A 26,799-nucleotide genomic window follows, 5' to 3' on the forward strand; every position below is an offset into this window, starting at 1 on the left:
GTACCAGTTCCCCTGGTGATCTTGGCACAGCACCCACGCTGGGGAGGGGGGGATGCGGCATCAAAGGCAAGTTTGGATGTGCCTCTGCCTATTTGGGGCAGGGTGCGTCCAGGCAGGGCTCCAGCCTGCAGCAGGAAGCCTCCTGCTCAGTGGCTGTGTGAGCCACCAGAGAGCCCAAGCCTGGAGGAAGTGCCCTGGCCCCACAGTGGGACAGGGAGGTGCCGGCACTGGGACTGGTCTCATGGTCCCTTCCTGTTTTTCTCCTTCACAGCTTGAAGACAAAGTTGATTTTGGCATCTGGATCCCTCTCCTTTATTCCAGATTGCTGCTCCCCCCAGCCCTCCCCTTGCATCTTCTCAGTCTGCTGGAAAGCCCTGTTTGCCCATGTCCAGCACCAGCGCATCCTCCCCTTTGGCAACAGGGAGAGCAGCACCCCAGTACCACCCATCTCTATTCTCCAAAGCACACAATTTTCTATTTCCTTTAGGTCCCCAAGGCCTGTGTGTCACATTTACAGGCTGCTGGGGCATGGAGCTGAGCCATGGGGCACCCCAGCAGTGCAGTGCAGGCAGGCAGGGTTTTGTGGTGGCGTGCAGACCCCTGCCTGTCCTTGGTATCTTCAGCTGCCAAATGGATGACAGGTCATGACTCCTTACATCAGAGAGGAAAAGGGTCACCCTCCAGGGCCATGAGCAGCAGGATGCAGTGATGAGGACCAGATGTGCCTTTCCTGCCCTCCAGCTGCCCTGGTCACCAGAACTGGGTGTCCCTACCCTCTGGTCAGGCAAAACCCAGCTAAGGAAGGGACACAGGGCTTGGCACATGGGGACAACAGATCTATGGGCTCCCCAGCCAGCAGCAACAAAATTCTCTTTTGCTCTTTAGAGCATGCCTGGATTTTCTGGGGTATGAAAGCAGGCAGAGTGCAGGGGCTAGAGCTGCTGTCTCCCATTTTCTGGCTGCTGTGCTGCTACATCTCAAGCAGGCATCAGTCTCTAAATCAGCACCAGATGCTGGGAAATTACTGAGTTGTTTGCAAACACTGGGGCCACAGCTATGGGATGTACATCATCTGTATCCCACAGCATCTCTAGACACTGCTTTGATCCCTTCCACAGTGGCAGAGGAGTGGGATCTGGTGGTGATAAGAGGAGGTTTCCAATGGTAAAGGCTGCCCATGCCATGCTGGGGACTGAGAAGAGACAAGGTGACCATGACAAGACAAGAGTGGCTGTGTGACACATCAGAATGTGTGTTGGCTGGTTGGATGCTGGGGACCAGAGCCCAGCAGATGATGGCAGTGTGATATAGCTGGAGCTGTCAAGCTGTGGGATACACCTGGGAGAGGTGATGTGCCTGGAAATCCAGGCAAGATCTGCCTCTTTACACCTCCCCAGCTTAGTGACTTGCCTTACCTGCCCTGTGAGAGCTCTGCTCTGGTCCAGGGATAGTGCCATGCTAGTAGCACACTGCAGATAGAGGACTGACCACCATCTCTCTCATTCAGCGTGCCTGTGCTCACGAGGGACAGTGAGGGGCTGCAACCCCACAGAGCCAAGCATGGAGAGCCCTCATGACCCCACAGCTAGGGCACCCAGTGAGAGCAGCAGGGAGCCTGTGGGCACAAAACACATTGCAAAAGGCACAGCCTGCCCCAGTTCCCTCCAACCCAGTCCACACAAGGACCCTTTGTGGGTGTCCCAGTCCAGGCTCCCTCTGCATCGTGGGTTCACAGGCAGCCCCAGGACCCTGCACTGGTTCTGCTCCCCGTGCTCCACGCGTTGCTGCTGTCTGAATTTCCACCCAGCTCCATCTGGATCTCGTTGGGCTGCTGGCACTGAGCACCAGGGCCGGGAGGTGCCAACACATGGAAGCCATTAGAGGGGCTGGGTCGAGGTGCAGCAAGGGGGCCACATGCAGAGCAAGGGGGGCTGTGCAGAGGGTCCTGTCTCAGCTATCACACTGGTGAGGGCAAGGGGGATGTCTGCATCCTCTTCTGGCACTTAGCCTTGGCATGGGTCTCTCAGCCCCTCCAGGCAGCTGGGGAGAGGGCTGAAGAGATTGGGAGGCAGCCTTGCTGCCTGTGCACCTCCTGCAAGGACCATTCCCAAGCTGGCACTCATTCCTCCCTTGGAACAGCATCATCTGCAAAGGGTTTTGCCTGGACAGTGCCAATGATAGCATTGGCATATCCCCTTTATTGGCATCGCTGCTCCGTCCAGCCACAGCACGGGGGATTGGGGCAGAGGGAAGGGGCAGGGGGTGTTCTCTTCTGCCTGCTGGCGGCTGGTGGGGGGTGACAGGCAGGGATCAGCACCCCTTGTTCTGGCACTGATGCCCGGCACCCCCGGGAGCCTACACCCACGGTTCCCCTCAACACTAGGCAGTGAAGTGGGGCTGGCTCAGTGTCTTATCCCCATTTGTTTAGCAGCGCTCGGAGGTGGAGCTGGCCTGTCACCCTGAGCCTGAAGTGACTCCAGCTGGCTCCTGGTGGGCTCAGGCAGTCCAACGCTCCTGAGAGCAGAGTCTCTCTCTCCTTAGGATCCATCCTGCAACCCCAGGGTGTTGGGGGCTCCGGCAATGTCCACAGCTGTGGGGTGACCCAGGAGGCGTGGGGTCCTTGGGGGCCAGCAGTGGCATCAAGTCCCACGCATGGGCAAGCAGGTGCAAGGAGCAGGGATCGGCCAGGGCTCTCTACAGGATCTGAGCTTCTGCCGAGAGAGAGGACAGGGGGTCAAGCAGGACACTGGAGACACTGACCTGCCCCATGCTCTGCGTTCCCTGCCCCACATTCCCCCCCATTCCTCACCCTGCACCCCGACTCACTTGGTAGTGCCCTCAAGTGGGTGGCAGCAACCAGAAAGTTTGGTTTGGTCTTGTCTTTACCATGTTTCCTCACCCGGAGCCTGGGGATGACAGCAATGGTGGTTGAAGACCCCAAGCAGCCTCCCTGAGCATCAGGATTGCCCACATTCCCAGTGATCCTGCTGTGCTTCCATCCAGCTGTGCCCAAATGTGCCCAGCACAGCTTAACCTCTCCCGTGGGTCAGCTCCAGGGCTACAGCTAGAACTGGTCACTGGTTAGAATAGGATTGGGATGGGAACAGGGACTGACAGCAGAGCCAGAGCATGATAGGGACACCCCATGGTGGCAGGATGAGAGGGGACCTGGGAACAGGATTCCCAGGGAGAAAAGTTACATGGAGGGGTGTCTGTTCTGACTCTGGAGCATGAGACTCCCCAGCAGGAGCCTTTGGGAGGATACTAGAAGGAGCAGCATCTTGAGGGGATTCAGAGAAAGGTCCCTTGGATCTGGTGTCATTAGAAAGAGCCCAGGCAGGCTGGGAAGTGTGCTGGGGTGGGTGTGCTGGGAAGAGGCACTGGTGTGGGACAGGGGCAAGGGGAACATAAACCACCCTATGGAGCATCAGGTATGTTTTGGCAGTGACCTAGAATAGGGCTGGGGGATGACAGGGCACTCTATGAACAGAGGGTTCAGGATGGGATGGGGACAGCAATCCTACAGCCCCTCCTACTCAAAACCCAGCCTACCAGATGAGGATGGTGATGACAAGAACAGCAGCCAGGATGAAGAAGGCAAAGATCCCAAGGGACACCAGGACGGCCATCTTCTCCAAGGGGTCACTGCGATCTGGGGCAGAGAGACTGTCACAGCCAAGGGATGCCATAGTCCCCAGCAACTGGGGACCCTATGGCAAGCTCCTGGATACTCCAGCAGCCCAGCCACACACAGGCTTGGAGCAGGACTCCCTTGCCATGGCTCTCAGACACACACATGGCACTCCTGCCCACCACCCCTAGCTATACTCACTGATGGGCTCAGGGTTGGGAGCCTGGGAGGGCTCCTCAGCCAGGCTCTCCAGTCTGGCATCTGTAGTGGTTTCTTCACTTGCTGTGGAGGCCAGGTCTGGAAGGACAGAAGGGATGGAAACACTCACCAAAAGCATATGCAGCACCCCAGGGACCCACAGATAGGAGTGTGGAAGGGTATCCTTGTGCCCCAGAAGTGCCAAGAGCCCAAGGGTGCCACTGAGGTACTAATGGTGCTTTGGAAACCCCATTCTGTCCCAAGCCTGTGTGGAACAATGCCCAAATGGCATCTGCACAGCTGCAGGCTAACATGGGCTGGGAGATACTTTCTGTTCCTGCAGCTCTGCTTCCCAACCTTAAGTGGCCATGGAGTTGAGACTTACTCTTGTTGATATCTGGGGGAATGAGTGCCATGGGGAAGGGACCGAAGAGGGGCAGTCTGGGGTTCTGGAGACACTAGATGATAGGCTGCTGGGGGCTGCAGCCTGTCCCACTCTTACCTCTGACAGGTGTTGCCCGGGCCTCAGCACTCCACTCACTCCAATTCCCCGCATCCAGGAAATCCTTGGCACTGACTTGGACCACGTGCTCCAGCCCAGTGAAGGCATCTGTGATAACCTCAGACAGATTCACCGTCTCTACCTGTGCCAGGCAGAGGGGAGCTGTGGGGCAGGCAGGGGCATCCCTCACTGCCCTCCCTGGCCCCATGCACAGCCTGCTCCTGTGCCAGCCCTGCCTTTCCTTGCACACTTACCACGGACCAGGAACGGTGGATGACGGGCCGGTACTGGAGCCGAAACCTTAGCTGGAAGTGGGGTTCCTTTGGCCAGGAGGAAGGGTACTTCCAGCTCACATGGAGTCGGCGTGGGGCCAGGGGGATGGGCTCCACCACCAAGCCCTCCGGAGGGTCTGGCTTAACTGTGTGGGAAAGGACAGGAAGCCCTTGTCACCCTGCATGCCGTGCACAGCGGGGTAGGGGTCCCTCCTATCGCCCACAGGGAACTGCCCAGGCATGGACAAACAGCGGGAGAGACAGATAGATGGATGGGGACTCACTGATGGCCTGCATGGTGACATCAAGAAGGCGGTAGCTGAAGCCCAGGGGGTTCACCTCGGTGATGTTCAGGCGGTAGGAGCTCCAGAACTCTGACCTGTGGACGGTGCAGGTGCCGGGGTGGGATGGATCCTGCAGGCACAGCCCCACGTGCCCATTCTTGTTCCTGCAGACAGGGAGAAAGGGTGGTGACACATCCTACCTGCCCACCATGCACAGCTTCCAAATGCTGCCAAAGAGGTGCCATGGGAGACCCCAATGCCAAGACCCTGGTGGAGGAGGCAGCCGTGCTGGCTCAGCTGCTCTCACCCTTCCAGAGTCCAGCATATCCCTCTGAGCATGAAAGAAGGGACTCTTTTCCCAGCTCCACACTCTGCCTGGGAAGGTCCCTCCCCAAGGCAAACCTTTCTCCTTGAGGCAAACCCTTCTCCCAGACTCCCAAGGTAGCTGGGAGGTAGCTGGCTCCCTGATAGGGACCCCCAGCTCTTGCTCTGGGGTCCCTGCTGAAGACAGCAGCAGAGCCTTTGGGATGGGGGCCAGTCCCTAGAACAGGAGCAGGGTGGGAGTCAGTCCTACCTCCGCTTTTCTTCGCCTGTCAGGGATTTCTTCCTGCCATGGAGACAGAGGGAAAAGCAGATGATTAGGATGAGGGGGCAGCACAAAGTGAACCCCACCATGACCCAGAGGAGGGACAGGAGTCCACACTGCAAAGCAGCCCCACACTCCCATGCTGACATACACATGTGACAGCATGGGGGACAGAGCCAAAACCATGTCCAGCTCTTCTAATGAACAGCCTGACAGCAGGAGCTGGGGATCCCAGGGAAAATAAATGGGACACCCTTCCCTGGGATTTCATCACACAGCAGCAAAGACTCAGAGGCAGTGATAAAAGCAGCTCCCCAGAGCCTGACTTCACCCTCCCCCTAAAGCCCCCTAAATCCATTCCTCCTCCCTGTGGAGTCTCTGATGCTCCTCTCAGCCCCCTCCCCATCAAGCCCTCAGCTCTTGCAGCTTTCAGCAGAGCTGTGCTTTATGAGCTCCATTGGACTTCAAAGCCGCCCGCTAATTTGGCTTGCAGGGATAATTAGAAGCAGCAATGCTGTCAGGGCTCCTTTCATCCCAAAGCATGCTGGAGCGTGGAGGCTTGCAGATGACCTGCTTCTCTTTTTTTATTGCCCCTCTGGTGCTGGCAGAGCTGTCAGTAGGGAGGGAGCCTGCCTGTGCCAGCCCCCCAGTGCTGCTGAGACCCACGCTGAGGGCAAGCAAATGCTTGGTGCTCTGCTCACCCCAAAACAGGACCTGCTCTGGGATGCAGCATGGTCCTTGGGGCAGGAGGTGAGCCCAGGACGTGTGTGGGATGGCCAGATGGATTTGGTGGTTATCCTTGGCTGTGACTCAGAGCTCACACCATAACAAGTGAAATCCATGTCCTGTGGGGATACTTCACCTGTATGTGGTGATGTATCTGGTGGGGAGGAAGGTCTCCACACTGGAGGTCCAGGAGCAAGAGAAATTCTCATAGTCAGATGCTCTGCAGGACACAAAGGGGACTCCAGGAAGGTCTGGGGTCCGGGGGAAACAGCAATCAGCGAGGAGTCCCCCATCCTGCAGCCCATCCAGCACACAGGGATGCCGTGTCAACACCAAGCCCCGTTTTGGCAAGCTCCTGGCAGGGAGCACACTCCCCCTAGAAGAGCCCAGCTCACAGACATGCTACTCACGCCCCAGGCGCAGGGACACAGTGTGCAGGAGGCCACCATCCTCGCCATGGCAGCTGTAGGTTCCCATGAAGGCCAAGCTGGCGCGTGGCAGCACCAGGGATCCCTGCTGGATGGCCGAGCCCTCCGGCAGCGCCATGGCACCTGCTCGTCTCCATTGCACTGGTGAGCTGGGTAGGGGAGGCCAGGCAGGCTGTGTTAGAGGACAGGGATGCCCAGGCTCACCCCATAAACCATCCCATTGGACAGATCCCTTGATGTGCACGGAAAAGACTTACCTGGCATGGACACCAGGGCATGGTAGGGTCACGTCTGTCCCCAGCTGGCCATACTGCACACCTGGAGTGACACACATCACTGTCAGCACTCCATGCCACCCCACACCAGGGCTGGGGAGCCCCTGGGGCTGTACCCCACAGTGGGCACTGGCTATGGGGTCCTGCTTCATGCAGGCATCACCACAGGGGAGTGGAAAGGACTTGTCCCAGTTAGGGCTGGGCAATGAGCAGAAGCACAGGTTGGCCATCACTGTAGGATGTAGGGCTGTGTTTCATGTAGCCCTGGCAGGTCTGATCCTGTCTGGGGGAAATGGGGTGCCCTCAGGGTTCTCGTGCCTGGGATGTAGGGGAGGAGGTGCTTGATGGGGGGTCTCACCTTCCTCTCCCCAGTCTTCAGGGATAGCAAAGGAGGCTGATGCCAGGGCTGCTGTGAGGAACACCATCACCCTGCCCAGGCCTGGGATGGAACTGCGCATCTGGAGGGCAGAGAATGGGAGGAGAGTGTTATTACCAGGAATGGGGCAGCTGATACGCTCCACAGCATTCCTGCAGGGCCATGGATCCTGCATCTCCCTCTCATCTCACCCCATCCTATTGGGAGACAGAAAAGGCACTGAATCCCAGTACCCAGATGGGACATCTGGCAGTGTCTGTGCCACAGTCACAGCTGGTTCCTGGCTGCTGAGCAGGAATGCCTGGAGCAGGGATGTGGGGGGCAAATGCTGACCTGGAGCTTGGGGCTGTGTAGGTTCGTGGGATTAAGGGCTATTTGCCATTGCAATCCTGTGCTGGGAGCCTTGGCTGGCTCCCAGCCCCAGGGTGGTCCAGAGACCTGTGCATGTGCAGCTGGGGCAGGAAGGAACTAAGGAGAAATTCTAGCGTGCCTTTGCATGGCAGGTGACAGCAATCAGATCTAAACAGGATCACACAGCCAGGGAGAGCAGGGCTGTGATAGCTCAGGTTGTACCAAGTCTCACATCACTGCCCATGCCTGCACTCACTGTCAGGCTCCAGGTAAGTCTCCATCTGTGGGAGAATGGTGCTGAAATCCCTTCCTCCCAGTCAGTGATCCCCAGTGAGAGGGGCAGGGGATGCAGAGTCAGGGATGTGCACCCAGCTCTTCATGGGTCAACCCCTGCCACAGTCTGGCATCTCTCTGGCAGCATCACCCTTTCCATCCCAACCTATGCCACTGTGAGCACATCAGTCAGTGTCACTCTGGCCAACACAGCCAGCATTGTCCTGTCCTGCCCTACCACTATCACCCTGTCCATCACAGCCAGCAGTGCTCTACAATATCCACCCAGCCAGCACCCGGTCTGTGCCAGCCAGCACAACCCTAAAGCATGTGGACCCACCTGCAGAGTCCTGCATAAGCAGGACATATCAGCCAGCATCACCCTGTCCATCCCAGCCCCATCACCCTGTCTGTGCCAGCAAGCATCACCCCAGGGCACCAGAGGTCCTGGCCAGCATCACACTACCCCTACCAGGAGTGCCACACGATCTCTGTCAGTCAGAAATTAATAATTTCTCCCCAGAAGACCCCCCCCCTCCCCCTGCCCACCCCTCACAACTGGACAAACCTGTTTATTTACACCCACACTGTTGGCCTCTGGTCCCAACTGCAGGCAGGGGCTGAGGGCACACAAGGCAGTCAGCTCCCTGCCAGCCCCAAGAGCAGGCATAAATCTGTAGGCATAAATCCGTGTCTCCAGGGTCCAACAGCTGGAGGGAGGGATGCTCCAGCCCAGCAAAGGCACCCCAGCGCAGCAGCCGGTTCCCCTCCTGTGGCTGACTGCCCATGGCCACAGACCAAACCGCCTGGCGAAGGAAACAAGAGCTACAAGGCAAAGTGCTGCAGGGGGGAGGCGTGCGGCACCCCACATCAACCCTGCTCTGAGCATGCCAGGCAGCCTCAAACACAAGCCCCAAATGTAAATAATTTCATGAGACTGTCATAAGCTTTTCCTACCAAACCACCCTAGAAACGTTCCCAAGAAATATCAGTCAAAAGGTCTCTGCCAAAATGATGCTGGTAAGTAACTGGGAACATTTGGCCTGAAAGTAAAATATTTTGGTGATGGAAAAAAAAAAAAAAAAAAAAAAAAAAAAAAAAAAAAAAAAAAAGACAAAAAATGAGTGTATTTTGTCTTAAAAGCAGCAACCAAAAATAACTCCAAAAATCACGTGGGTAGAGTGAAGGAATAGTTCTGGAGGGAGGGGGAAGGGGAGTGGGTGTATGTGTGTGTGTCAGGAGGAAGAGAGAGTGTGTTAATATACAGAGAGAAAAACAGCTTTAAAATAAAATAATTTCTTCTCCTGACCAACCTGGTTCTTCATTCAAACACTGAAGAGGGTATCCAGCCCGTCTCCATAATGACCCTAGAGGTTAAGTCTAGTTAGGGACCACTAACCTAAACCCCAACCCTAACGGTCCCTAGCTCTAACCCTAAATCTAACCCTAACACTGCTCATCTTGATGGCCAGACGTCTTTTACCCTTCACCACCCTTTGTCCCAGGGTCCTCTCAGAGCTCCCCATCCTCACCCCAGCACCCCATGAGCTCCCCTGCCTCAGAGGGGTACCCCTGCCAGCACAGTGTGACAAGGCAGCACTGAGCCCCTCCAGACACACACTGACTCAGTAAATGACCCACATGAGCCCTGCCAAAAATGATCCCTGGGGACACAGCATCACTGCAGAGACAAGCAGCAGGGCAAGCCCTTCCTTGTCTGCCCAAACACCACAAACAAAAGGGGAAAGAGCTACAGAGCTGGAGAAGACGCAGAGCCTTTGTCTTCCCCAGGTGCAGAAGTGGGGCAGGGGGCCAGGTGCTACAAGACAGTCTGCCCAGAAAGGATCCCCTTATTTTCTGCCACCAAACTCCCTGGACAAGGGAAAAACAGGGGTGCAAATGAACACAAGCATGTGAGTGGCCAGGCTTACCTTCCTTGGTGGCTCCACACCCCCACAGATGGGCACACAGGCAGAGAAAACATCCCTTGATGCTTGCACCAGCAGTGACACATTCTGGGGACACAGAGTCCCAGCACAGTGGTCCTGGACCCGAGCCGGGACAGAGGGAACAATCAGAGCTTTTCTTCGTCCCTTCATGCTAATCCTGGCCAGAGAGACGCCTGCTGCCAGCCCAGGGCTGGGTGACATCCTGTTGCCACAGCCAGGGTAGAGGGGCCCAGCTCAGCCTGGGTGTGTGGTTTGGTCCTGGTAGGAAGGGCAGCAGTGCTGGACCCTGCTTCCTCAGCACGATGCTCTTGTCACTGGCAGGGCCACGGTGACCAGGCAGCCTCTGGCACCCGTGGATATGAGCCAGAAATGCACGGTGTCACTCTCCATCCCTCCCTGGTCCTGCTGTTCTGCTGGGCACCATCTGAGCTCATGCAAAAGTTTTTGGGGAGTGGTGGGGAGAAATCCTAACATAAGCCCCTTCTTGCATGCAAACTGAAGTGATGTAAGCCAAAACTTCCCTCAAAATCATGGCCAGGTGCACCGGCACCAGTGTCCACATCGGGTGTGACAGTTCCCTCGGCACAGCTGCTCTGTGCCATGCCCTGCCTTGGCCTGGCAAAGCCCAGCACAGATTCCTGGGGGAAGCCAACTTTCCATTGTGCTCAGGGCTTTGAAAGACATGGGGTTTTGTTTTCTTAGTGTTTTTTTGTTTTGTTTTGTTGTTTGGGTTTTTTTTGCTTCATTTGAAGTTGCTCTTCAAAGCAAATGGATTGCACACAGAGCAGGGGTGGTGGGGACAAGGACAGAAGCAGATGACACTGTGCCTCAAGGCTGTAGATGACAGCCTGCAGATGAGGGATGCTCCCCACAGAGCACAGAAAGCTGGGGTGCCTCTTAACCTCTTCCTAGGATGGCTGGGGGCAGCATTGCAACAGAGATATGGCAAATAATCCAAGAGCACTTGGCAGCTCTGCCTACCCTGTGCCAGGCCCTGACGGAGTCACCCACCTGCAAAAAGCAATGGGCAGAGAGGCCCAAAGCTGGCTCAAATGCCCCCGAGATGGCACCACTCTGAGCATCCCCAGAGCTGGGGGAGCATCCCTGGCCCTCTGCTGCAAGCCCTCTCTTCCAGTGACTGCTGAAAAATGTCCTATATAGGAAAAATGTCCTATGCTGAAATGCTGAACGCCGCAGGAATTTCCCTCTCCTTGCTTCCCTGTGGGGAAATGTGCCTTAGGTACAGTGCCTTACTAATCCCTCTGCACCTGACAGGCCTGCAGAAGCACCATGCCTCACTCTGAGGAGCCATGGCATGGTCTGAGTATGTCTCTGTGGCTGCTGATCTGCCCAGGGCCCTGGAATCACCCCATCCCTGCAGCACTGTTGATTTTCACCATCACTGTGTGAACGTGCGCCTGTGAGGGGAGCATCAGCTCCACTACTGGATGGTCCCCTGCAACAGCCACCCCTGTCCCCTAAATGCTGCTGGCACCCTCCCTGGGTGCCCACTAAAAGCCCAGCAGTGGGTGCTGGAGGGAAGCATGTCCCCCACCACGACCAGGGCCACCAGAGCCATGCACATTCTCCAGGACTACCTGGTGAGGCATTACCTTGCCCACCTTGGGCACTGCGGGGATGATGCTCTGAGCACTGTCCCCAGTCCCCCCCACAATGCCTTGGGGACCTCAGAAAGAGCTGTTTTCATTTCACTTCAGTGGGGTGCATGGCCCCCCATGCCTGCTGTGGGGGGTACCATGCTGTGCTGGGCTGTGCCAGAACACACACCTGCATGGCTGCAGCCAGTGCAACCCCAAGGCACTGGAATTATCCCAGTTAAACCAGTAAAACCAGTTGGAGTCTTTCCCCGTGAGGCCAGTGCAGTCCAATAAGACCTGTGCACAGTCTGAACATAGGACTAAACCCAGTACAGTCATGATGTGGGGCTTAACTCAGGGCAACCCAAATATTGCATTATACCCCACAGCCCAGGAGGGGAATTAGGGACCACTAACCTAAACCCCAACCCTAGCAGTCCCTAGCTCTAACCCTAAACCAGGACGGGAATCAGTTTAGTCTAAATGTGTGGTTAAACTCAGCCCAGCCCAGGAGTGGGGCTAAACCCAGCTCAGCCAAAATGTAAGGCTGGACCTAGCACAGGTTAAACATGTGATTACACCACGCTAATGTGGGGTTAAACTCGGCACAGCTGGGGTTAACCCGCAGCTCAATTCAAGCACAGGGTTAACCTCAGCACAGCCTAGTCATGGGGTTACACAGTTCAAATGTGGGGCTAAACCCAATGCAACCATGGGGTGGGGTTAACCCCAGCTCAGCCCTAATACAGGGACAACCCCAGCCTTGTCCATGGAATCAGTTATCTCCACAGGCAGATACAATGCATATCTCTGTCCAAACTAGACCAACCCCCTCCAACATCCACTGGTGATACACAGCTGACCACAGCCCCATTGGTGTCCAAAGCCAAGCCCAAATCCCTCCATAATCCAAGGGTCACCTCTCCTCTGTGGAGCCAACAGCTGCCAGCAGTTCCTGGTGCTTGGGGCTGGGGGGGCCCCTACACACCTCAGCATGCCAGCAGCACCATGGAGGTCGGGCTCTGCTCTTACCCCAGCTGGGAAACTCTCACCCCAACACCCTGATTTCCGCTCTCCTCCGCTCCATCCTGCGAGAAGTCGTCTCTGGCTCCCGGTTGTGACTGGAGGCATCGGCAAGGGCCAAAACAGCGAGGGCTCTGTTAGCAGCCAGCAGCCCTGACACTGTGCCAGCTGGCAGCGTTTGCATTCCGAGGCGGGAGAGAAGGGGCGCCCCCCTCTCCATCCCCATCCCCACACTCCTCTCTCCCAAGCCACGTGCCAGAGACGTTCCTAAAAATAATCTCCCGGCTGTAAAGAAACCTACCAGCGCTGTAGCTGTTGTGCTGGTGGATTTCTTTACAGCTTGGAGATTATTTTTAGGGTGGAGGCATGGAAGTTGGTGGGAGGGGGTGCTGCATCCCCACTGTCCTTGGCACATGGTTACAGGACAGGGATGGGCACAGTGCTGGATCTGGGGACACGGGTGGGACCTGCCAGCAGAGAGCTGGGCCACCCTGTGATTACAGCAGGGTGGGAAAGGCTTTTCCTGTCCCAGGAACATTTTGGGATTTGGGACATTTTTCTGCTCCTGGGCTCAGTCCAGGCTGGCAGAGAATTAAGTGAACACAGAGCTCCCAGTAGGGTGGAGTAGCCGGGTACCAGAGTGCAGCCTGTCCCCCCTGGACCATCTGCATCTCCCAGAACAAAGTTCCCCCATAAACTGGCCCTGGAGCTGATACAAGAGCTCATGCATCCATCAGTGTAGGAGACAGACATACAAGTACATACCTGTGAATGTCCCAGGCACACCCAGCTCCCTCTGATGCTCCTGATGAACTCCAGCCTGGGGCTGGGAACTCTGATCGGGAGCAGGGCCCCACAGCATCCCCCATACGCGATGCTCCCCCTTCCCTCCTCCTGCTCCAAAGCTGGCCAGAGCCCAAGAGCCATCAGGCTCAGCTCCATCCCTGAGGCACGAAGGCGCATGGGTCAGCCAAAACACGGCAGGGCCAAAACAAACAGCTCACCTTACACAAATGCTCCCCCAGCTAGCAATTTGCTGTCACTCCTTTTGCAAAACAAAATCCCTTTTGGGCAAGAGAGAGATTTCAGGAGTCATTAAGGACCACCTGGGCAGGCAAAATAGAGCCACCACCAAGGGGTGGCCCAAATAAAGCCCAAAGGGTGTTCCATTAACCTATTGTACACCACCAGCAGTGTCCCTGTGGGAGAGCGGTGGGGGGGTGGAAATTGCAGACCCCCAACAATATGTGATGTGGGGATAATGATGCCACCCCCCTTCACCTGGTCGGATAACCATGACCTGTCTTCTTCAAGCTTGGAGTCAACCCTACCTGCTTTCACAGAACCATTGAATAATTAAGGTTGGAACAGACCTCCAAGATCATCAAATTTGCTACGTGGAGGTGGCTCAGGGGAGGCAGCTGGCTGCAAAGCACATGACAGGAACAGAGGCTGGGAAAAAACCTCACTGGGGGCAGCATCCATGCCCCCACACCACACTTCTTGCCAAGCCAATCAGATGGCAGTCTCCAAGCCAAAAGGAGATGGAAACGTGGCAAAAAGTGGAAAGAAGGGGAAAACATGGGGGCTGTAGTACAGGGCCAGGGGATGGGGGCTGAGCCCTGCCTAAGTTGAGAAGGTTGGAAAAACACTGTCCAGCTCATTTTTTGCTAAGGGAAAAAAAAACCCAGCCAAGTCCTGAAAGATTAAGTGCAATTGTATTCAAGAGGGGGAAAGCAGAGCCATGCAGTGAGTGTGCTGACACATCTCCTTCCCCAGTGCTGGAGAGAAGCCCCAGCCTCATCGAGGCCAGCTCTGTTTACAGGCTCCCATTGTCTCTCTTTTTTCATTTGGATTTCCCCCCTCCAGTGTTATAGTTCAGAGTAAACAAAAGCAAGCAGCCTCTCACTCCAAACATTTCAGCCATCCCAAACTTTCTCTGGAGGGGGGCTGCCCATGGAATTTTCCTCATCCAGAAGAATTTCGAAATGTTCCCATTGCAGCCTGCTCTGACTGGAGGCCAAGATAGCTCCAAAATTCTTCACGAAATGCTTGAGCTGCCCTGTGTACTGCCACAGCTCCGTCTGTGCCCCAAAGCTCCCCCCATGCACAGGGAGACCCTCTGGCCTGGCCAGAGGGGAGCAGAGGCACATTCCAGCCTGCATAATTCCCCACAGCTCATCCCATTCACCTGAAGTGAGACAGCAGGCCTTGGTGAGTATGGATCCTACCTTCTTGTTTTAAGCTTCCACTTAAATTCTTATTGCTCCAAGTCAGCAGTGCTGGTGCAAAGTACTTGAGCGCGCTGAGGGGTATGTGAGGCAATCCACCCCAGCAAAACACAATATTTCCCTTTGCAGGCAGCATCTCCCTAGCACCAGGCAGAGGGGAGAGGGTGCAGCAGGTGCCAGAGCTCCTCCTGGGAGTGGTCAGTGGCACCTCGGGCACCAGGAGCACTTTTTGCAGCAGGTGATGCCTCTTCAGTGCTGCTGTGCCACCGCATGGGCAGGTGGACAAGGAAGGGATGGTGTGCTGCATACATCCCCCAGGATGGAGTGGGGGCACAGCACCGTGCCCTGCACACCCCTGGCAGATGCTGTGTGGAAGGGAGGACAAACTGTACTCCAGGATGAGCCAGGTGGTGGGTGCCACCCAAGTGCGCTGCTGTTCCCTGGCGCACATCATGCAGTCAGGGTAGGCACCCTGGTCCCAGAAGGGCTGGGACCCCAGAGAAGTCAAGCAGCGATCCACACAGCTCTCTTGGCTTTGGCTGAGTACAGATATGAGATGAAACCCATGAGACCCTGGCATAAGGGTGCCAGCACTGTTCCACCTGCTGGTAATGGAGGCACTGGAGGTAGATCCTGAAACAACTGGGAGGGGAAGAGCCCAGCTAAAAAGCCCCACAAAAAAGCCAAAAGTTGCAGGAAGAAGTACCTAAAGCTCAGTCCAGAGTGGATTTGGGTGTCAATGCAAGCCATTGGAATGGCTTTGCATGCTGATGTCCCTTGTCTGCTGTCCAGAACAGCCCCTGAATGGGTTGCACTGCGTAGGTGGTCCTGCACCCAAAACAGACCCCAACATGCTGGAGAACCCCCACATCCTCCCTCCCTGGGCACACACAGATTTTGGGGACTGCAACCCCTTGATGAACATGCTGTCACCCCAGAAAGTCAAAGCATTGCTGGTACCTGCTGCATCTCCCATCCACAGCACCTCACCCTGGTGGGCACAGAGCCCTGTGCCACCACAGCAGCAGTGGCAGGGGGGAGATACCTCAGCTCCACGCCGGGCTGGAATCTTGCTGTGGGACAGGGCTCTGCTGGGCGCCCCTGCTGCCTCTGCACCATCTCCCTGCGCCGCCTCGCTGGGTTCTCCTCCTCCACGGAGGTTGCTCAGTGGTTTGGCGTGGGAGTGGTCCTACCCCCCCAACCCCAGCAGCCCCCTCCCCTATAAAGGGGCCAGGCAGCGGCTGTGTGGGAAGCAGAGCCCTCAACACAGCAGATGGGGTCTGTAAAGTGAGGCTCCCCCAGGTGTGTTTGCCTTGGCTGGGGCTCAAGCCCGTCCAATTAGAGCTATAGAAAACATATCTTACAAAAAAACGAGGGGGGAAAAATAATCCTCTCCCCTGTGCTGGGGCCCATGGTTTGGCCAGGGTTTCTCGGCAGGCCAAGCACAGGCAATGCAGGCTCTGCTGGCAGCAGCCCGGGGAGGGCGGGATGTTTGTGGATATTAAAATGCAGTCGTAAAGTAGAAGAAAAGGGCAGCCTTGTTTCAGAACGAGTCTCTGAGGCTTTCCCCTCTCCCGTCATGCTCGGCACCTGGCCGGCAGCACGAGCAGCTCCCCCTTCCCACAGCTTCCCCAGCCACCCCCAGCTCGCCCAAGGGCTGAGGTGCTGTCAGCGAGACCCCATTCCTCATGGACTGGACATCATCTGCAGGAGGGAGCAGATCTGGGAGGGCTGCCCTCTGCAGCTACCCATATTGGGTCAACATTACAGCTGTGCCTCTGTAAGACCCACCCCTGCACATCCCTTCCTTGTCACCCCCGCAGCTCTCTGCTTTCCCTTGTCCACTGCCCTGCCTGCATGGAGCCAAGGCTGCCTGGCCCCAGCTGCTTGGCAGCAGCCACATGGCAACACCACCGGTACTCCACTGGTTGGCCTCTCCCGGCCTCCCTGCTGGAAGTAAAACAAGCTGGATGGTCATTTGGTCAAGACTTAAAATTATTCACAGGCACCCAACACCCTGGGTGCCCAAGCAAAATAAGGGGGACATGGCAGGGCTCCTTCCATTCCCAGGGAGAACCCTCTCACTAGGATATCTCTGCAAATTCATCCCTGAAACATGATGCTACCTCTCCACAGCATCACCTCCATGCTGCCATATCCAGCTCTGGAAAGTCACAGCAGGAGGCTGGGAAGCAGTTGCAGGCATCAGCTTCAGCAAGGGTGGCTCCATCCTGGCCCACCTGCTCAGCTGGAGATGCCCAGTGCACATCTGGCTTCACCACTGCCTTCTGCCCCCCTTCCCAGCTTAGCAGGGAGGGGAGTTTGGGCTGCGAGCCTGGAATTCGTCCCGTCCCCCCCCCCGCCCCATATCCATTCCCCAAGCCCATCCCTCTCCCTTTGTCCTCTACAGGCTCTCCAAGCCCCCGTCCCTCTGCCCCACGGGGACCCGGGGCACATCCCATCCCCAGCCACGGCCCAAATGACTAACGCCCCGGCAAGCGAACCGGGTGCCGTCGGGGCGAGCAGGGCCTGTCCCTTGGCCGCGCTCCCTCCCCGCAGTGGTGAAATCACGTCTGGAGAAAGCCCGGGGAGTGAGGCGCCGGGGCCCCCCCGCTGCTTCCCAGCGAGGATGCTCGCTTCCCCGCCCGCCGGCCGGCCGCCCCCGCTCTGCAAACCCCACATCCCAGCAAAGGGGGGCTCCAGGCATGCCGCCTGCAGCAGAGCCTCATACCCCATCTCCTCCTCCTCCTCCTCCTCGTTCCGGATCCCATAGCAGCATCCCAGCTGTGGAAGTGGCTGTGAGATGTGGAAACGCAGCAGCGAGCCCCAGATGCTCGTAAAAGCGCTGCCGGGGAGTGGGCAGGAACCTCTAATTCCCTCTAACTCCCGTAAACCCGCCAGAGGCCGGGGGCAGCCGGGGCTGGAGGGGCTGGAGGGGGTACCCGTCCTGCTGACACACCACCCCCTCCACGGCAGGGGAAGCTGGCTCATGGAAGGAGCGGGTGGCTCGGGCTGCCTGGAGCCAGCGCCGGGCAGCACCGGAGGGGACAGCGAGGGACGGGCCACCAGCACGCGGCCTCGAGCGGGCACGCGGCACGTGCCGGTCGCCACGGGGTGACTAATGCGGCTCTTGAAACGGCACGGGAGCGTGGCTCCGGGTTAGGCTTTAATTATCTGCCTTCCTCCGCAGCCCGTGCCTCTCCGCCCCCTGGACCGCCACAGGGACCCCGGGAATGTCCATCCCCCTCCCCGGCCGGGGCTGCTGGCATGGAGCGAGCAGGGCTGCGGCGGGGAGCTGGCTGGGAGCACGCCGAGGCTGCAGCTGGGGGCTATAAAAAGCACGGCTGTGGTATGCAGCGAGGCACGGAGAGGGGAATAAAATAAAATCAGGTGGTGGATGAGTCGGGCGCTTGCTCCTGCACCAGGTCTGGCGACGCTGCTGCTCCCCATCACGCCTTCCCTGCTCCCTGCCCGGCTGACAGCCCGCTGAGGCTGGGGCAGAGCCGAGAGCGGGGATTTGGCAGAAGGTGGGAGACGTAGGGCTGGCTTGGCGGCGACTGGAGGGGGGTCAAGGCTGGGGAAACAATCGCTGGCTCTGGTACATGGGCTCCTGCCCGGGATGGAAGCATCGCAGCCACCACTTGCCCAGCTCAGAGACGCCAGGTCCGGGGGCACTCAGTCTTCTGGCAGCTCGTAGCGGAGGATTAACCGTGCGCTGATTGACGGCCAGAGCTGCCTCGGACAGCCCCACCATCCCCCAGCACCCGGATCCTTGTGGGGACCTCATCCACAGGGGACCGTAGCCCCGCAAGCTGGGTACAGAGAGGGCTCCCCTAAGGCCGGCAGGAGCTGCCTGCCCAAGGACGTGCCGTGTTTGCACAAGTCTGAGCAGGGGAAGGTCAGATTAATTTTAAACCTGAATAAACAAGGAGAGAAGGCAGTGCCAGAGCTCGCCCTTCTCAGCAGGGATGCCCAGCAGCAGAGCACAGCACCCACAGCACAGCTCTGCCCTGCCCAGGGGTTCACATCCCCCTAAGAGAGCTGGAACAGACCCACGACCAGGGCCTCCCTTTTCCGCAAGGAGCTCCCAGCTGAGTCAGTGCTGGCAGCAGGGAGAGCAGCTCCTGCTTGATTTTGCTAGATTCCTCTGGTCTCCACAGAGAAGCATCCACCCTGGGACCCTCATCCCACTGGGAACAGCACCAGGGCTCGCCTGTTCCCTGGCAACAATGCACAATGTGGTCTTAGGAATGAACAAGAAGAAAAGAAAATAGTAAAATTGTTTGTAGGTCAAGAATAAAATTAAAAAAAAAATGAAGTTTGTGTTTTTCATGCCAAAAGGAAAATGAAAACCAAAACATTTTGTTCTAAATGATAGGCCTTGTTTAGCTTTCAGTGGTTTTACTTTTTAAAAAAGGTCTGAGTTAAATCGAGCTAAATTTGTCTTCCAAACATTACCTTGGGGCAAGGAATAAAATAAATTGGAAAAAAAAAAATTAAATCAAAACATCTCATTTGGAAAATGTCAAGAGCAAAACGCCACAGCTTTTCCAGCCTGGGAGAACCGCAGCCGGGCGCTGAACCCAGCCTCAGTTCACAGCTTGAGATGGCCCCCCCGAAGCAACTTTTTTTTCCCCAGAAAATAAAGCAACTACTGTGCCAATTAATGGCTGGCATGGCTTGTGCCCTGGTGCCTGGCTCCCATCAGGGATGTCCCCACTGCCCATGCTGGTCCCCAGGACCTGCTGGAACATGGAGAGGCCCTGTTACAATCAGCAGCCGTGCGCATGAGCTGAATCTGAGCTGAGCTGCTCTCCAAAACTCCTCTTTAAATGTCTTTTCTATTAGGTCAGCATTCCTGCGTCGCCCAGGGAAGGTGGTTACGGCCGGCAGCCCGGCACACAGGCTCCTCGGTGCTTGCTGCTGGCTCTCCAACAGCAAGCAGCCTGCCCACGCTATTAAATTACTGAGAAAAATGGATCGTTTCACCAAAAATTAGGTGCAGGAACCTCTCATGCAGTGGCAAGACGAGCTGGTAATTGGAAATTCATAGAGCTGGCCACAAATGCTGCCTCTGGCTCTGCTCCACCCTCCTCTGGTTGTGGTGAGAGATGGTAGAGAGATGTTTACTGCCATCCCTGAAATGCTGCCGCTGATGGAGATGCAGCAGCCACATTGCCAGCAGCAATGTGAGGTCCCCCACATACCCTAAGGGGGTCACATGCTGCTGCACAGTCCCTCTGTCCTTGATAGGTGGGAAAAATAGGTGACAAAAGCTCTCAGAGACCCTTCCAGACACTGGAGGAAGAAAGCTCTCTACACATGGCTCACCATCAAGCACCCTACTGGGGACATGTCTCATGGGGACATAGTTTGGGGATGCCCCAGCACCACCCCATTCTTACAGCAGCACCCCAGGGGTGCACCCCACAGACCTTGCCTTACTCAAGTCCTCCATCCATCCATCCATCCATCCATCCATCCATCCATCCATCCATCCATCCATCCATCCATCCCAGGCACAGCATAAGCGCCACTGCTGCTCCATCTGAGCATCTCACCATCCTACCAGACCACTCTGAGCCCAAGCCTCAGTGCCTTGCTGAGCAGAGCTCTCCAAGGCATCTCCAGGACAAACCACCAAGCTTCAGGGGCTGCTGGAGAACCCAGTGCATATCTGCAAACTCCAGCAGGGAAGGAGGAATGTGGATGTGCAGCAGATCAAGAGCTGTGTCAACAAGATACTCAGAGAGACTAGTCCCTCACACTGACTACTGCCTGTGCCAGCACAGGAAATGGAGGTACTCATCTTCCTTGCTATGTACACTGTTTTTTGGATGCAGGGGTGCAAGGACTGTGGGCACGGTCCCAGCTGGAGAGGGGAAATGGAGCTGGGCACAGGATCAGGGAGGCCAGAGAAAACGGATGCCTCCCCTGACACAGCCATGCCCCAGCCATGAAGCTGCAAAACTCAATGCCAGGATAGGGTGGAGCAGCCTCAAGGGAGCCATGAAACAGCCCAGCGGGAGCCTTGTAAGAGCTAAAAAAATCAAAAGCAGCCAAAGCACCGAGGAACCCCCAGGGCTGTGTGTTTGCCCTTGCAAGACAAGGATGGAGCAATAGCTGGTTGGGTCCACCAGCTCCTCCTAAGCCTTGAGGCCTCAGGCAAAACTCATGGAAAGCAAAGACTCCTGCAGACCTCCCCAGCAGCTGGGGGCTGGCTCTGGCCCTGTAAGGAAGTCTGGGGAGGTGCCAGCTGGCCTGGGCACCCTGCGTGACAGCAGCTTTCGCAAAACCAAGCCGGGCCACTGTGGCCAGGCCATCCCTGGAGACCTTCGCAGGGCTGTTGCAGCACAGCTGTTGTGAGCTCTGTCGCAATGCTGGCACGGCACTGGGCTGGACCACAATGAAGACCCTTCTTGACAGCCCTTTCTGGTTTTCCCTATCTATTTTTTGCAGGAAGGTAAGGGCTGAACTACGCCTTTCATGATCTCACTGAATTCAAAAGGCACTGATGCCCATGCCAGCCTTCAACAAAAAGGGACTGGTGATGTGCCTATGGGACTATGGGTCTGGCCAGGATGAAAGCCTTCTGTCCCAAAGGAAGGGGATGGTGAAAGCACAGGAAGGCAAAGGAAACAGCTGGACAGGCACAGCCACGCCAGCCCAGGGGCTCCACGGATGCTGTGCCAGCCCTATTCCTCCTCACACTTCTATGAGGACATCCACAACCCTTAGGCTGCCAGCAGAATGGCAGGCAGCAGCCCTAAGCCCTGTCTGGAGCTCCCCAGGGGGGGATGACACAGCTACAGCTGAGCACAACACTCCTCAAAGTCAATGGGTCAAAAGACCCTCCTCAAGCAGCCACAGAGATGATGGTCCACCAAAGCTGGAAGCTTCTTCCTTCCCTTCTTCCCCTCAGTGTGTAGTCAGCACTGGCTTCTCAACAAGGGTTGGCATGTTTTCACTTTGGGAGGTGAAATAAACCAGAAGATGCCCAAATGATTTTCTTTCCACCATAAGGACTTCATTAGATGATGGAGCCCTGAACTTTTCCACCTCTCCCTATACGGCAATCTCTGCGGGTCCATAACACTTTTCATTAGGCAGTTTCTATTTTGGCTGTCTCCATACTGAGAGGAACAGACCAGAGCTGAGCAGCATCTGGAGAGCCCCAGGCTGATTTCCAAAGTGCTTTCAGCATCCTCTTTTCTCCTGGTCAATGCAGCTTTGCCTGCATGCAAACCCACATGGGACAGTCCCATGTCCGGCCATGCCAGATCCCCTGAGGTCCCTCCAGCCTCCTTGTCCTCTCCAAAAGCATCTTTAGGAAACACGTACAAGCAGGTGGATGTGATCTTCCTCTGCCCAAACTCTTTCAAAATTCCTCAAAAGCCTCTTCAGCAATGACCAATGCCTGCTGCAAGCAAGCCCAAGCTGTGCTGATCAGATGTGACCAATGTGACCACAGTGAGCAGTCCTGGTAAGACAGAGGCAAATCAGGTCTTGACTGATTTCTTGTCCCTCTTTTCCTGGATGCCTCCAACTCAAACACCAGAGTAGGAGGAGCATTTTTTTGCCACATCACAGACTCATACCACTAGAGAGAAGGAACTGCACCTTCCAGCCGAGCCATGTGCCTGTACTGGAGAGCCTGCCAGATTCTCCAGGGGCTGCATGTGCTGTGACCTTTCAAAAGAGACCAAAGCTCACACTATCCCACTCCCATGCCAGGGTGACTCAGAGACCTGGGAAGATCATTCCCAGATAACTCCCAAGAGACCTTGAGAGATAATTCCTATTTACACACTGATCCCTGACACTGTAAACCTGCTAATCTCCAGAGGAATTTTCCTTTTTCCATGGGAATCTGGCTGTTGGAGAAGACTCAACCACAGCTGCAAGGCATTTGTGCTTTTCCCCACCTTCATAACCTGGATGGGAGAAGAAAACCATCACTGGGAGGTACAGAGAGATTAACTAGTAGAAACTCGGGTCATAAAGTCATGGCATGCCTGGCCAGAGAGATTTGGTGATTTTCACACATGCGATGCTGTTGTAACCACAGGAGCACTTAGAAAAACCAAAAACTCTCTAAACATCCCAGCAAGCCAATTCAGACATCCCAGGGCTAATCCCTTATGCTGGCATTCTATCAGCATCCCAAATGCTGCTGAAGCCCTCGTGTGCTACCTACAGGGGAGAGCTCCCATACCATCCAAACTCTGCCCTTGGCTGTATCTTGGGTAGGGGCAGAGCCACCCTTTTTCATGCCTAAACAAGAGGAGGGGAAACAAGCTGTGAGAGATGCTGAAATTTTCCAAAGGGAGAAAAGTAGAGACACAAGCCAGCACCTGCCCCCTCCCGCGGGAAGCATCTCACAAGGGGTTTTCCTCCAGAGCCAAACCCGCGGGAGAAGAGGAGGCAAGAATCCTTTGGCTTGCTTAACCTAACAAGGAAGCTATAAATATAGCAGGGTAAACACCAGAGAGGGAGAAGAGGTCTTGAACTAAAAGCACAATGTTGGCACAAACCCACAGGGGAATAAGCTCTCCAGGAACGCATTCAGCAGGAAACGGGAGGGAGGTTAAGGCCTGTGTGAGCAGGAAGAGCCCGGAGTTGCCTTTGAACAAGAGCAGAGTGGAAAGAAAGGGTTTGAACTGAGTGCTCAGCTAGTTCATGGCAGGTGAGGATGCCACACTCTATTGCCATCCATTAGTGTTTCCCCACTCAGGATAGTCCAGGTGAGTTGTGTGAGAAGGACAGGGGAGGCAGGACTCCTTCATGTGTGGGCTGTGTGGGCCACCTGGGTGCCCACCCAGCACGACAGCTTCTGATAAACCCAGCAGCTGCAACGGGGAACTGCTGCTGCCACGATGAAAACGGCCGGGAGACTCGCCGCGCCGTGAGTCATTCATTCATCCTTCACAAACAGGGCCTGCACTTGGCCAAGCATCCTCCCCCCCCACCGCTGGGACAGCTTGCTGGGACAGGGAAAAAGTGGCTTATTAGATATAATCAAGTCAAGTTTTCCCCTCCCTGTGAGGTTCCTCTTCCTGGAATAGGAAGCACAAGACCAGAGCTGCTTTTCTTCCCCCTTCCTGCAGGCTCTGCTGTTTGCTGCACCCTCCAGGGAGCCCTCCCCATGACCCCACTGAACCCCACATACCCTGTTCACCCACACTGGTGACATGCAGCCCTGAGCACAACCAGCACAACCCTGCTGTCACCAGTTAGACCCTGTCCCCCACCTCCAGTCCCACTCTGGCTGCCAAGGCTGGTTTGCAGCTCTCTGGAGAGCAGATATTACCCCTTTTGTTCCTGCCCAAAAAGTGCCAGGCTGATGGCGCAGAGGGTGGATGGTTGATGAGGGGGCATTGTGGCCATTTTTCATCCTTGTCCCTACCACAGGAGGGCCTCCAGCAATTCCCAGCTCCCTGTGAGGTTCCTCTCCCTGTGCCAGGCTGGGATGATGTGTGTGCCTCATGTCACCGCACAGGTAACCTCGCTGCGACCTGCCCTCCTGTAAACAGGTAGAGCACAAACACGCCACCTCCTCCTGCAAACCCAACAGCCAGACACGGGGCAGTCGCCTCCTGGCACACAAGGCACTTGGGCAGCCCCAGAAGTCTCAACTCTGCCTGTGCCACCGATGCCAGCCAGTCCAACACCATTTTGTGTGCATGGCAACACATCTGTGAGCTGCTGCAGTGCCGGGTTTCTTCCCATCCATAGGGACCAGGCACAAGGCACCCTCAGGCCCTATCACGGTTGCTGACAGTGATGTCCAAGCCAAACTCAGCCCCGTGGACACCCCTGACAGCCCTCACTAGCCCGGAGGCAGAGCTCGGAGGGGACCTGGTGGGTGACACAGCCAGCCAGGTGGTGGGCACAGTCCAGGGCTGGCCGCTCATCGGGGCTGGCACAGGACGGAGAAGCTGGGGTTGAGACAGCATCCCGGGGCAAGGAGGGACAAGGCAGGCAGAGCCCTGCCAGCTCCCGCGCATGGGAAAGCGCCTCTCTCAGCGCCTCTCCTAATTGGGAGCAGCTTTTCCCTGGACCCCCCAGGAGAAGAGGGGGCCCTGCCAGGGGGGCGCTTTGCCTGGCATTCCAGTCTTTCTCCAGAAAACTCCCTTCAGAGACACCAGGGGTGTCCAAATCGGGAATGGGAGGGGGTGGTCTGTGGAGGCAGGGGAAGGGGCTCAAACATCCCACCCCAGGCACATCAATGCCCCGAGCATCTCCGGGCAAGGCGGAGGCGCAGAGGGCGGAGAAGGGGGAGCAGCACTGGGTACCCACAAGCAGCCAGGAGGGACCGGGAGGGCAAGTCCCTGGCAGCCGCTTTGCGAGGGGACACAGACACACAGACATCCCCACACACCCGCACAACTTTCTCCACCCGGGCAGCAAACAGCTCCGGGAGCTGCCTGACCGCAGCCGCGCGTCCCTCGCCGCCAAGAGCGGCGACGCGTTCCCCTGGCGGGCTGGGGGCCGGGGGGCTGCTCCCTACCTTCCTGCGTGGCGCCGCGGCTATGTGTCCATGTCGCTAGCGGAGCGGGAGCGGGAGCGGGCCGGGAGCGGGAGCGGGGCGCCCGCACCGGGCTGGCTGGGGCCGGTAGCGCAGGCGGTGCGAAGCCGCCGGGGCTGCCGCCGCCGCTCCATTGGAGCAGGGCTCTGCCAATCTGCCGCCACCACCCCGGGACGCTTCCTGCCTGTGAGCCGCCCCCCGGGACCGGGAGGGATCCGGACCCGCTGCCCGCAGCTTGTCCGGGATTCGCGGTCCCCCCCGGGGCCCCCCGTCCCAGCCCGGCCGGAGCGCTGGCATGGGGACCCCACCGCGGTGCGCTGATGTGCGGTGCCCTCCGGAGCCCCCCGAGGCTCAGCAACCCCCCGAGAGTGCACAACCCTCCCCGGTGATCTCGGGGGTCAGCGCTTCCTGCATTCACAACCCATCCCTGCATCCCGGAGGAGTGGAGGAAGGCAGTCCTGCCTGAGACTCAGTTTCCCTTGCCCCTGGGCGGGCCATTTCTTTGGGGTTTATTATTGTAGTGGTTCATTTGATGGGGAACAGGCAGGATGAATTCTGACTGCGGGATTTGTGTCCCTGAGTTGAAGAAAAGGCTCATTCCTCCTCGCAGCTTGTGGTGTGTGTTTGCATCCCTCTTTTGCAGGACACATCCACCACCCAAGCTGCTTTCCCTTGGAAATGGGCTTGGTTTGCCATTTTATCACGGTGACAATTCTCAAGCGGAAAAAGATTTGTTGGGAGTGTGCATCAGGTGGTGAAGACTCACTAGGAACTTTCCTCTCAGGTGGCACCTGAGGCCAGGTCTGGTTTGAGATTTCCCCATGTGATGCCATCAAGGCTGGCACTGCTGGAGCCCTGGGATGGACCCAGTGTTTCCCTCCCCACAAAGCAAGCTGCCTGTGCAGAGATAATGGCCATTTATCCAGGCAGAGATAATCTTCCAGGTGTGTGCAGCGCCCACACGGCACTTCCCCTGCAAAAACCAGCAGGCTCTCTAGGCTGGCAGGAATGAACAGAGTCACAGACTCCTTATGCAAACCTACAGTGACAAACTGACCCTTGCCATATCCAGGCACATCCCTGAGCCCTTGAGTAACAAAAGACTACCTGCTGTTGTCCCATCCTATCTCTTCGACACCACAGAAATACACTGATGACCTATCTCACCTCCTGTGTGCCCATATGATAATAAAATAGTGTCTTCCTTCATTCCAGCTCACTCATGCAACCCTACCTTATCAGACTTTGGGAGAGGTGGAGGCTGTGTGTGGGGTGAGCAGTTCCTGGCTTTGCTCTTGGCTTCACTGTGAGAGTTGAGCTCAGCCATGGTTGAGGCTTGGTGCCCACATTGCCCAAGGAATAGCCCAATGTGCCACATCTTCTTGTGGCTGAGGCTGCTGCCTCACCAGCCACGCGTGACCAGATCCATCCCACCTGCACTACAAGAGCTGGGGCTGTGCCAAGGCTGGGGATGTCCCTCCTTGAGTCAGCCCCTGTGGCCTTTCAGGTGCTCTGCAGGAGGGGTGTGGTTCCACCAGCCTGCTCACATCTTCCCTCATCTAGTGGCT

The 26,799-nt window shown here is 56.7% G+C and overlaps 1 protein-coding gene across 5 annotated transcripts; it reads right to left on the reverse strand.

Moving 5' to 3' along the window:
* Window positions 1–2,155: 2,155 nt before the first annotated feature.
* Window positions 2,156–25,440, reverse strand: IL11RA (interleukin 11 receptor subunit alpha). 5 transcript variants are annotated; one of them, XM_086867423.1, is made up of 13 exons: window positions 25,214–25,440; window positions 7,261–7,360; window positions 6,885–6,945; window positions 6,610–6,776; window positions 6,336–6,450; window positions 5,462–5,494; window positions 4,888–5,051; window positions 4,586–4,749; window positions 4,332–4,473; window positions 3,833–3,928; window positions 3,553–3,652; window positions 2,827–2,906; window positions 2,156–2,711 (listed from the first exon to the last, which is right to left on the reverse strand). In XM_086867423.1, exons 2-13 carry the CDS (start codon window positions 7,358–7,360, stop codon window positions 2,695–2,697), a joined length of 1,239 nt encoding a protein of 412 aa, XP_086723549.1. In that variant the 5' UTR covers window positions 25,214–25,440; the 3' UTR covers window positions 2,156–2,694. The 5 variants fall into 5 exon arrangements, with proteins under 5 accessions (XP_086723549.1, XP_023800000.2, XP_023799999.2 ...); XM_023944232.2 differs by lacking the exon at window positions 25,214–25,440 and adding an exon at window positions 17,435–17,823; XM_023944231.2 differs by lacking the exon at window positions 25,214–25,440 and adding an exon at window positions 12,482–12,758.
* Between the last annotated feature and the right edge of the window lie 1,359 nt (window positions 25,441–26,799).

This window comes from Cyanistes caeruleus, chromosome Z (assembly GCF_971803275.1).
Source record: "Cyanistes caeruleus chromosome Z, bCyaCae1.hap1.1, whole genome shotgun sequence".
NCBI lineage: Eukaryota > Metazoa > Chordata > Aves > Passeriformes > Paridae > Cyanistes > Cyanistes caeruleus.